Genomic DNA, 12,394 nt, shown 5'->3' with positions numbered 1-12,394 from the left:
AACATGCATAATTCAAGACCTGACAAAATATATTTTAAGACCTAGTTTGTTTATGCTGAAAAGTGCTTTAAATGGGTCATACCTGTCTTTATCCGTGACGTTTGTAAAAGGAGGGAAAGCAAAATTATTTAATTTCTCTTTCTTCATTGGGCTTTTCTTTCTATCGTCCCCCGGCTTCACCTATCAATCAGTCACACTTTATGATGGACGACTGTGATGTCAGCCCCTCCCATGGAGGGAGGTGGTGTGTAACTGAGCAGCTGGGCGCAGGTAAGCTGCGCCCAGAGACAGTCCATAGACTTTTATTGAAGAGGAGTTACTGCGCATATACAACTTTTAATGAGAGGGATGGTCAAAGATTAGTGCACCCCAAAGCGGTCACCAATCAGACACAGATGAACGAAAGAACTTTACTCATCATCATTATCTATAAAATATTTATTCTAATTATTTAATACCTATATAAATGTGTTTCCTAGTAATTTAAATGTATTATTATTATTATTATTATTATTATTATTATTATTATTATTATTTTTTTTTTTTTTTTTTTTTTTTTTTTTTTTTTTAATTATTATTATTATTATTATTTTTTTTTTTTTATACCTTACTCAAACTAACGTGGTGTATGATGGGGCGACGCCCTAGTGCCCTCTATTGGCCAGCTGCCACTGCTCAGTATGTGAACAAGTTCACGTTCTGCAGCTCTGCATGCGCACTTTTTTGATTGGTCATTGCAGCGGTCACATTACAGCACTCTTTTATCTCCTTCCGCACACTCTCCGGGAGGCCCTCATGTGACCCCCAACTCCTTCCCATCTCCCATGTGGCCCCCATGAAAGATGATGCCCAGCAGAAATGGGAGGTAACAGGATCAGGCTGGCATGCAGAACTCAAGAGTCGACTCGCCTGGGTGAAGAACGGAGCTCCAATAACCCCCCTTTGGATCCATTATGGCAACATTAGCCTCACATCAACCATCACCCCTGACTTGTAAACAACATTTTATGCTTGCAACAAAACACAACAACAATCCAAGATCAGGCGTTGACAGGTAAACTGGTGTAGTTACAGTCCATCGATTCTCATGGTAGTTGAAGTATAACAAGCAGCTGAAAGATGGATGAGTTTAGCTGAAATCTCTAGAAAACCACAGATAATTACAACTGTTGACAGCTCACTCTGACAATGGCCGTTACATTTGAATCTAAAAGCTAAATAAGCTCTCGGTTTCCTTTTAATCCTATGTTTATCTATGCGTCTGTGATTCTGCAGCCAACTTACACGAGCAAAGAGACAAGAAATGAAGGGACAAACAGGGATCCTGGACTTGAGTCACAAATCTTTTTTAGGGGTGACAATTAAATTGAGGTAGAATCATTAATTGGTGTTAAGTTTCCAAAGATGACTGCATGCTTAACGTTGGTGTTCCTGATATGAAGGATCATCCTGCCCGACATAGACATGAACTTTGAGTCTGACCTCAGAAAAGTGCTATTGGAATATCACACGTCTTTCATGTGTTCAATGGTTTCATGTGTTTGTATTAAATGGTGCTTTTTGGAATATTTTACAACAAATTGGGGTGATTCTTCCTCTTTTTTTTGGCCTTTTTCTTGCCACTCATGACTGCTTTTGGCCCATGTTAGTCACTTTTCACTCTTTTCTTGCCAGGTTTTTCACACTTTTGGACCATTTTATGCCACCTGTTACAATTTTTTTGTCACTCTACTTACACATTACTCATCGCCGGTCAAGGACTTCATCACCATCAACTTCTGAGTCGGCCCCCTCCTTGCTCGTCTCCTGGCAGAAGTCTAAAGTCACCACCCCATCAGCACTGCTGGGGTGGTGACTTCAGTGACTTTTTCAGTTTTGGCCCGCTGTTTCTCAGCGCCACCCAGGCATTTTTCTCCTATCCATTTTCTCCTGACTGGACTAGTTAAAGTTAGCAAACAGTTTGCCCATCCCACCCATGAGGTCCCGCAGCTTGGCTCACATATGGCCTTATTCTCCAGTCTGGACTCTTGTTGCGGTTTTGAATGAAATGAGACAGAGTCAAGTTGAAGGGTTACAGGTCAGATGTGGACACAGGGTTTATTTGGTCAAAGGGTTTTTTGGGGCAGACTGGTCTGGGATTTTAGTGTGTGTGTCCAATGAATCTGTAGTTGTTCTGTGTTCTCAGGCTTTTTATATGCTGCTGACAGTGTTAAGCATAACAATGACAGACTCTCTGAGAAGAGGCCTTTGCGAATGTTATCAGTATGATAATATCTGGTCTGCTTGGGGTAGTTTGACGAGGAGAGATTCTATAATCACATATCACGGACTACAGCGCTTTGTCATGTGCCTGCAGTTACGTGCCTATCTCTTGCACGTATTCCAGGTCCAGGTTACTGACATACCCACCACGCGTAAATCAGTTAAAAGTGCGTGGTCTGTCAATAAAGGCGGTCTGAAGCCAAGGAGGAGGACTGGGCCATGATGTTAGTTAGTTAGTTAGTTAATTTTTGGGGGCTGTGTGGTAAAGCACACTTTTAATTTGAAACTCCTTCGTTGATGTACAATGTAAGAAGAGGTTGATTTGATCAGATTATTGCAGTGTGAGGATCGGACACATTTTTCTGTCTGAGCCACAGTTAAAATCTCTCTTTTTCCCCCTCATACTAACGACAGATGAACGTTTGTGTAAAAAGCCTGATTTCATTAACTTCTTACATTCAGGTTTCATGCTGTTAGTGTTATTTTATACCTTCTTTAATGAAGTGGGATTAAGATCTGAGCTACTGTCACACTGTTTTGAGCTCACATGGAATAAAGTCACAAACCAGTAAGATGACTAGGAATAAAAACCATTCGAAAGATTTGAAATATGTGTCAGTTGTTATTTTAGGATTAAGTAAAGGAACATAAGATACATTTAACATGCTAATGTATTATTTTGTTTCTATTTTAGTTTTATATATAAATGAAATGGTAAAAAGGACAATTTAATCACAACAGAGGCTCCATCCACATGCGTATGGATGTTTCAAAAGTTTTTAATACACAACAAAAAAATTATACACAGTTTTATAATAAAGTGAGAAAACCGCTAAAATATCGAAAAAAGAAAGGCAAGGCAAATTTATTTGTATAGCGCATTTCATACACGAGGCAATTCAATGTGTTTACATGATCAAAAAGTGCAACAGAAAAGAGTTTGACAATCAATAAGAACATTCAAATCAGCAGTAAAAACATTAACTCAAGAACAACACGATTAAAAATCTCCCTCTCAGTCATACGCAGTAGAGAAAAAAAAGTGCCTTTAACTTGGATTTAAAAATGTTCACATTGGATGCTGACTTCAGCTCTGCTGGCAGTTTGTTCCACTTCTTTGCAGCATAACAACTGAAAACAGCATCACCATGTTTACTGTGAACTCTGGGCTCCATTATCTCACCTGTGTCCATAGATCTGAGAGACCTGCTGGGTTCATACCTGAATCAGTGTTCAATCAGTGTTATTTAACACTTTGATTAGAGCTATATCAAATATTTTGTTGAAGGTTGAAGAATTGACTCGGTTGGTTGAAGACCACCTTCTCAATGATCTTGACCATGAAAGGAAGGTTGCTGATTGGTCTATGGTTAGCCAGTATAGAGGCATTCAGTGTTCTCTTTTTCACCAGAGGTTTCACAGCAGCTACTTTCAGTGGTTTTGGTGCAATGCCTGACTGGAATGAAAAGTGAAATATCTGACACAAATCAGTCACAATTGACTTTAAAACAGTTTTAAAGAAGTTTGAGGGTATTGTGTCAAGTCAACATGTTGATGGATTTAGTTGCTGAACAGTTTCCTCTATTGTTTTTGGAGTTTTGTTGTTCTCCATTTTCGCTCAGCTCTTCTACAATCAAATTCTGCATTGTCTCAGTCTTCCTCCAATCAGTTTTCTGTGTGTTTGGTTTTCTCTTAGTTTTGATTGGAGCCACTGCATCTATGGCATTACAGACTTTTGTATCAAACTCATCTAAGAGTCTGTCCATCTATCAACTGTCCCAGCACTCAAGATTGGTGTCATTGCTATGGCTTCCATAAACTGTGCACATGTTATCATGTATGTACCTTTTCTTAAAACACACCTAAGTATGGGGAACAGATCTTGCAATCTCTTTACTTTTACACTTATGTACTTTTAAGTAGAAGTAATTTAGTGCTATCCACCATTGTGTATTAGTACACACTTTTGATTTAAATGGTTGAAGTCCGAATCATTCCCTCTGACCTAATCAATCACCAACAGTTGATATATCGAGTTACTCCTATGGTTTGAGCACCCAAGTCTATGATGCAACCGCTTAACCTTTTGTTTCCTTGATGTACTTTGATTTGTGTCACATCAAAAGTTCTTACCATCCATGTCCTTTCGTGCCCCTCTGACCTGAATGCCCTGAATGTTTCCCTGCTCAAGACACATGCTTCAAATAAAGCAGTTGTTATCAAGATTCTCCAAAGACTTGACACATTGAGAACATGGAGGATTGCAAAGGCACACAAGGACAAGAAGCTAAACTAATTCTGTACATTGTTATCTTTATCACAGTCAGAAGTGATTCCACCTTTTCTTTCAACCAACAGCTTGCTTTTCCCCTAAATCTACGTGTGGAGACGAAGCCATTGTCTAAATCCTGGTATATCTTGTATAGCAGCTGTATGGGGTCTTCTGGAAAAAGCCTACTGTCCACTCCTTTGCTGCCATTGTGTTTTGAAAGTTTCGAAACATTTCTTTTATTCTTGTTTGGAAATGTATTTTTCTAAGACTGATGAATCTTCTTTGAAGGACAGAAAGAAAACATGAGATGCATGTTGTGGATTGAACAAAGTAGCTTCAAAACATGTCCACTTTGTTTCAACTGTTTTGAGTCAGGCATTCAAAAAGAACACAGAAAGTTGAACTAAGTTGATGGAACCTTTACACAGTTTTTGCAAACTTTACTAAACCACCATCATTAAATATATGCAGCCTACTTTTTATCCACTCACCGCCTTGAAAATCTTCATTTCTCCATCTTCAAACAACAAACTTGTACTGAAGGCCTTTTTAAAGTTCTCAGTGAACGTCAGATCAGTTTCAAACCTGACCTTGTTGGCCCAGATCAAAGTCGTCCCTGGTTTGTTGAAGTACTTCATTGTGATGAGGAGCTCATTCAGGAAGTCATGGTGGTAAACCACATCTGCAGCTAGCACATAGTCGTACCTGTGGGTGGTTGAAGGATAGGTTTGCTCGAGGTCGTTGCCCCAGGATAAGTGGGCCACTTTTGGCATGTGTTTGCAGCGTCCACGGGTGTTTCTGGCCACGTTGGCGCTGAGGTTACCCAACACGTCCTTTAAATCTGTGGCTGTGACTGAAGCTCCTGGGGAGGACAGAAATATGAAGCCACATGTCATCAGGGGACAGTGTTAGTTTAATAAAAGTTGTTCACTTGAAGTATTACATATTTCTCTAAAAACCTTAAACCAAGTGATGCTGATTTTAGCTCATGTGGAAATGTTGGGTGTTTTCATCTTAACTGTATTTATTAGTGCTATTGAATGACTTATTGTTGTACAGTAATTGGCGCTATATGAAAAAAGTTGATTTTAATTGAATGATCTACTTCAGACATTCAGAGGACAGTAAACAAGGATTAGCTCAAAGTTTCATATGCTATGACACTTCTTGATGCTCACCCAGTAGACTGGCCACAATGGTTACCAGGCCTGTTCCTGCTCCCAGCTCCAGAACCTCCTTCCCCTGTAGGTTCACCACATCCTTGTTGTTGTCCAGGAAGGAGCATAAAGCCAACGCCTGATGATGGATGGTTAAAGAGAAGCACATGGTCAGATTAATCAGGCTTTTATTGGATACTGTTGTTTAAATATCTTAGAATTACTCACAGCGGGCCACAGTACAGCTCCATAAGAGTCTATGGACTCCTGAATGATAATGTCCTGCCCTACATAATGATAGATGTCCTTATTTAGACTCATCCTGATGCTCCGAGCCCAGTTAGGCATCGCAGCTGTTTGTTCTATTGAGTTCTGTGCTGTGGAGAAAAAAAGATGAAGTTTAGCTTGAATAAACTTTGAATGGAAATTTGGCTTTACTTAAACAAAACCATAAATAACCTAAAACATGTTTTGAATCAAGGCAGCTTTAACTATTGCACTATTAGTCTCTGTAAAATGTCTTATCTATTATCTCCAATTTAAGAAAAAATATCAGGCAAACTTCAGTTGAACCACAAAACTAATAATAATAATTGTCTTCAACATCATTTTTAATGTGATATTTTGGGGTAATTACAGGAAATTACATAAAATGTAAAAAAAAAAAAAATGCTGTTTTCATTCCCAGGCAGTTCTTGTCCACATCTGCTTTTCTCGTTTTCTTCCACTCATTTAAATGAAAATGACATTAAGCGATGTTAAATGAAAAAAAAGAAAAGTAAGAAAATAAAATAAAACTATATATATTAGAAAAAACACTTTAACACACTGTCATTCTGTCAGGTGGTTTTTCAAAACCACCTGTTGGAAGTCAAGACAGCATAGATATATTTCTTCTCTTTCATAGATAGTCAGCGACTAAAACCACCAAATTTCAGCCACGAAAATTGTAATGTTTACAGAAACATTTGTTATGGATCACTGTGCTGTCTTTGAATGCATCATGCCTGTGTGTGCACATGCGTGACATAAAAACAGAAAGACGCATCAGAAAAATACATGTGTACTAGCGTGGATGAGCAACATATATGCCTGTGTATGGATTAGAAACGTGAAATAAGTAACGCAAACTCCAACAAGCCACCTCTCTTTATTTGTGTCCGTGCACACACCACACAAATGAAATCAATAATTTTGTATTGTTACAGATTGGCACAAAGTGCACAGCCAGGTCTCAGCTCATCAATCAGGGAGTTCTGCTGCACCTGCAGAGTTGAGGCTGTGAGCTGTTGGTAATCAGCTGGAATGGAGTTTAAAGGAGGGGTTTCACAGTCAGTATAGTTTCTGTGGGGAATGGGACTCAGAAGGTTCTGCATCATATGCTGGCCTTCTTTAAAAACGGAGTTGACTGAATGGTTGCTTTGATTGTGTGGTGGTTTCCCCTTTATTCTCATGTTGATGTGAAGAATTCTCCGTGGACACCTTCTTGATATAAACATAACATTGTATTAATGCAAAGTGAAGATGAGTGTCTGAGTTAGATCCTCCATTGCAAGGTCCTGAGTGCAGCAGAGCCAAAAGCTACACTGAGGAGCAAACAGCTAAAGACACGCATATATGGATCTGATCAGAAATCTGAAACTTAACAGGTGGACCCCAAGCCTTCACTTTTAAGGCAAAGAAGGAAAGCAACAAAAGTTCATTACGGTGGTAAAACCCCCGTGCATCAGCAGAATAGCACAAAAATAGGCAACTTCCACCACTGACAGGCAATAAACATCCCAACAGCAGAGCTACAAAAATAACTAGCTTGGATGGTAAACCACATGTGTTAAAGCCACCTGTTGAAGGCCTGTACTCAGCTTTTAAGTGAAAAGATGTGTAGCTTAAAGGAACATCATATTAAGCAGTCAATACTCCTCAATTGTTTGTGGTGAACATCTCCCTTCTGTTTTTGTGTCTTCCACCCAATTATAAGTTGGGTCCTTGTTTTACTAATAATTTTGATATAATCAGTGGGTGATAGTGGAGTGCAATCCATCTATTCCCTTTTAGAGAGCAAAGGGGTGAAATGTAGCCATATTAGTAATGTTTATTTATTCAGTCATATTTGGGTGATGTACATCAGGCTTCAAAAGGCTATACTCGCAGATAAATTAGTGGCCAATGAGCTTCCCTTGTAAAAACATCTGTAAATGTTCTGTTTATTTTTTATCACGCTACTACTTTTGTGGTTACACTGATTTGTATTTGAATTTTCAACTAATCATTTTTTCCCACCATTGTTTAAGTCGGGTAAAAAAAAAATGTAATTGACCAACCTGCAACATTTTCATAGCTTGAATCAGTGGCTTCTGTGTGACCATCTTCTCTGATGTTTCCTGTTTCTTCCATCTTCTCCTCTTCATCTCTCTTGAGATCATCATTTTGCTCCTTCTCATCTTCTGATCTGTCACAGTTCAGTATTGTTCCACTGTCATTTTCCTTGTTTTGATCTTCTTCTAGTTCAGTTGAATCAATCTGAACCTCTCTGTAGTTTTGCTCCAAGTGCTGCTCTCTGATATCTCCATCTCTACTTGTTGCCATGAAGATCTTCAACTCTCCATCTTCAGCCAGTAAACTTACATTAAAAGCTTTTTTTAAGTTTTCAATGAACGTCAAGTCCGTCTCGAACCTGACTTTATTAGCCCAGACTAGGGTTGTTCCAGGTTTGCAGAAATGCTTCATGGTGACCAGGAGCTCATCCAGGAAGTCATGGTGGTAGACGACATCAGCCGCCAGCACGTAGTCGTACCGGTAGATGGATGTAGGATAGGTATGCTCTAGATCGTGACCCCAGGACAGAGCTGCCACCTGAGGTGTGTATCGGCATCCGTCCCGAGTGTTCCTGCTCAGGTTCACTCTCAGGTTGTTCAGAGTCTCTGGTAGGTCTGTGGCTGTTACCCAACCTCCTGTGGATGGAAGAAGCAAACACATGTGATACTGAGCAACATCACATTGTTGCGCTCGTGCATACCTAGCAAAGCGGCAACGATAGAGACCAAGCCAGTCCCAGCTCCAATCTCCAGCACTGCTTTGTCCACCAGCCTCAGTTGTTCTCGATGAGTGTCAAGGTAGTGACAGAGAGCCAGAGCCTGAGGGTTACAGTCAGCATTAAAATACAACATAGTTAAACTTTAATAATGATTCACAACAGTGGTGCAACACAAGCCACATTATCAGCTTTATTTTCTCAGCTGTCGTGTTCTATGATGAAGCCTGTTCTAAGTCAGACACACAATGTTGGAGCAATTTCATGTTACACATCCTCACTATTGTTTTCTGTGTACTGTATTATTATTACAGATCTTTAACTTTTCCCACACATTTTGTCTGATCATCACAATTATCGTATCAAATCGTTTATTGACTAATTGGCAAAAAAACTTTAAAATTATCCATTCAAACTATTGGTGATGGGTAATAGCTAACGTTATACTGACTCTGTATCATATTTGTATATAAATTGTATTAATCTTTTTTACTACTGTAATGTCTATCTGATCTTTATTTTTAACAGTGTTTTACTTAATTATACACTTATTTAATGTTTGTTCTTTCTTTCACCTTTGTTCGACTTTTTATTCTTTATTTGTGTTTTTTTTTTTTTCTTAAGTCGCTGTAACAAAAGCAATTTCCCCCCAGGGAGTAATAAATGAATTCTGACTCTGAGGTGTCATTGACTATAAGGGGGTTACCATGTGACTATTACTATGGTCATGGTAAAGGTTGCAGATGGCCCCTTCAAAATAAAAAAGCGGATGACATCATAGCTCGTGCTCCGAAAGCCAAATAGGTAATCTTTTTAGATTAAAATATGATTCTGTAAAGGTTGCAGATGGCCTCTTCAAAATAAAAGATGATCATGTAAAGGTTTTCTTTCCTACCTGTCTCATCTGTCCTACATCGCTCACCTGCCTCATCACTTGCATTTTCTTCAAGAAATGCAAATCATCCTGTCATCATCAGTATTTTTAGTTTATCTCACTTATAATTAGGTTTAGTTTTAGAAAACTAAATTGGAGGTTATCTTGTTAAACCTGTAGCAGATTTAGTCAACTAAAAAGACATTACGGAACTAGTACATTTTAAGTTCTAAACAAAAATGACTTCCGAATTATTCATTTTGAATTAATCTCACCCCTTTACACTAACTTTTCACACCAAGTAGAAAAAATATTTTTCATTTAATTTGTTTTTTTTTATTATGTCAGAAAAGCTATTTCTGTGTTTTATTGTGCATCAACTGAACAACTGTTTTACAGCCAAAAACTTGCTACTTACTGCTGGCCATATCTGGCCTGCGTATGAGTCCAAGCCTTCTTGGATGATGATCTTTTGGCCGACGTAGTAGTAAACTTCTTTATTAGTATAGGAAAAGTAACATGGAGCCCAGGCTGGTCTCTGTGTCTGCTGAAGAGCAGATTTTTCTGTTTTTCGATCATCTGAAAGACATTAAGTACAGACACCCAGATTCACATTGTTGTATTCATACATGAAAGCAGTTAATCTCACCTCTATCCTTCCCTTCTTCATCCAACTCTTCCTCGCCTTCACCTCCTGCACAATTTCCATCTTCCAGTGTGGATGTTGTCATTGCGTAATCTGTAAAAATGCTCTTTAATATTACAAAGGTCTAAAAATGAACAAGACAAAGTAGTATATTGTCGTGCTTGAGAAATATAATTTAAAACCACAGCTAGGAAACAGAATAGACACTGAAAACCAGAGTTTTCAGCTCTGTTTACTGGACAGATAGAGTGTCATCCGCGAAAAAGTGAAAATGAATGCCAAATTCATTTTCACTTTCTTTCTGAAGATATTACAGAGTGGAAGGAGATAGATGATAAAGAAAAGGGGACCCAGTATGGAGCCCTGGGGAACACCAGAAGTGATGGGGGAGGGCTGGGAAGTGAAGGTTTTGAGTTGAATGACCTGAGTGCGGCCTGAGAGGTAGGAGTGGAACCAGTGGAGGGGCGTGTGAGTTACGCCAATGAAGGAGTCTATTGAGGAGGATGGGGTGAGAAATTGTGTCTTTGTGCCTCCTGAATGCATGACACATTCTTGTTTTTTTTACAGTCCATGAAAAGCTACACCCTGGCACTTGTGTGGTCAGTCCATCACATGACACACAATCACCAGCACACACATTTACTGCCATTGTTACCTTAGAAATTGTTAAAGCAACCAGCACAGTCAGCACAAACATTTGCATGTGTTGTTGTAGAACAGAACAACACACACACAAAATTCAAACAGTAAGTTCCAAAAACTTTGAGGTGTCCTAATAAACAGAAGAGGAATCATTACTTTTTTCATTTCAAAACTAACCAAAGTTTAGAAAAAGTTCCTCAACCTTTGTTCATCATCCAAACAAGCAATCAAATAACCTACGAGTCCATAATTTGTGGTTGGATGGGAGACCACTGAGAATTCCAGGTTCCACAGTGGGGGACAGTCGCTCCATTGGTGTATGTCATTGTGTCCTTGGGCAAGACACTTCACCCACATTGCAGAGTATGAATGTAGTGTGAGTGAGTGTTGGTGGTGGTCAGAGGGACTGATGGCGCACAATGGCAGCGTCACTTCCGTCATTCTGTCCCAGGGCAGCTGTGGCTACAATAGTAGCTTACCACCACTAAATGTGGAGTGAAAGAAAAATGCCTTCTGTAAAGCGCTTTGAGTGTCCATGATAAACTGCTATATAAAATCCAATGCATTATTATAATAATAATTATCTAGTTGTTAACTTACTTTCCTCAGAATACAATCATTTTCTGAATCACACTCACAAATAGATTTGAAAGTATTTAAAAACAGACTTAGGGTACTTACGTATTCTCTTTAACTCACTTGCTGTAGTATATTTCCAAGTAAAGGATCTGCTGGAGAAACTGCATCTGGAGCCCAAGGTTATAAAAACCTCAGCATCCTGCAGAACACACCCCTCATCATCATCATCATCATCATCATCACAAGGCCATAAGTGTATGCGTGTATTTTTAGATCCTCCTCATTACAACACACAAGAGCATCAGTACATGTTGGATTAAAAACGCCATCAGGTAGAATGTCTGTAAAATACTTGCATTTTAAATAAAGAAAAACAACAGGGAGGAAGAAATAAAATCCAACATTTTCACAACGCTGGCTTGAGATTGAACACGTAAAGCACACAGTGCATCAGATTGCAAGGCTCCAAATAGTCCCGCAGAGGGGTTTACTCCTCTAGGGATTTGAGCCAACACATATATTGTGGTTGACTTGAGGGCATTTTGGCAGAGAGTGTCTAAATGTTTGGGTTTTTACCAAAAGGCAGGAAGAATTTGGTGAGTCAACTATTAAGCAGTCACAAGGCCTAGAATAACCATTTGGATCACGATCATGATTATTTCAAAACAGCTGCTATTCATACGTTAGACAAGCTGTGTTATTCGTGTAATTAGTGGTAATGAAGTACAAATGTAACAAAGGAGAAAAAATGTACTTGCATGTGAGGCACTTTAAACATTTAGTTTCCTTAGCTTTTTTTGCATCTTGAATAAGGCTGTGCTCTCTTGCTGCTTTTGTTTTTTTTTTTTTTTCCTGTGATGCTTTAATTGCTTCAGCAGAAACGGGAGGTAACAGGATCAGGCTGGCATGCAGACCTCAGGAGTCGACTCGC

General features: G+C 39.0%; 1 protein-coding gene across 1 annotated transcript; it reads right to left on the bottom strand.

The window, feature by feature from the left end:
• Positions 1–3,376: 3,376 nt before the first annotated feature.
• On the bottom strand, positions 3,377–11,672 carry mettl21ca (methyltransferase 21C, AARS1 lysine a). Its single transcript, XM_028476320.1, has 8 exons — positions 11,566–11,672; positions 10,246–10,335; positions 10,015–10,175; positions 8,708–8,825; positions 8,013–8,642; positions 5,920–6,068; positions 5,713–5,830; positions 3,377–5,396 (listed from the first exon to the last, which is right to left on the bottom strand). The coding sequence occupies exons 2-8, from the start codon at positions 10,325–10,327 to the stop codon at positions 5,014–5,016; spliced, it is 1,641 nt and encodes a 546-aa protein (XP_028332121.1). The 5' UTR covers positions 10,328–10,335; positions 11,566–11,672; the 3' UTR covers positions 3,377–5,013.
• Between the last annotated feature and the right edge of the window lie 722 nt (positions 11,673–12,394).

This window comes from Gouania willdenowi, chromosome 3, assembly GCF_900634775.1.
Source record: "Gouania willdenowi chromosome 3, fGouWil2.1, whole genome shotgun sequence".
In the NCBI taxonomy this organism is placed as follows: Eukaryota; Metazoa; Chordata; class Actinopteri; order Blenniiformes; family Gobiesocidae; genus Gouania; species Gouania willdenowi.
This window is presented reverse-complemented; position numbering and strand designations above follow the sequence as displayed.

Coding starts and splice junctions, on each gene's coding strand:
- mettl21ca (XM_028476320.1), bottom strand. CDS start 10,327: ATGACAACATCCACACTGGAAGATGGAAATTGTGCAGGAGGTGAAGGC. Junction 6,069..8,012: donor AAGCTATGAAAATGTTGCAG/GTTGGTCAATTA, acceptor TTTTCTCCACAG/CACAGAACTCAATAGAACAA. Junction 5,831..5,919: donor GAGCTGTACTGTGGCCCGCT/GTGAGTAATTCT, acceptor ATCCATCATCAG/GCGTTGGCTTTATGCTCCTT.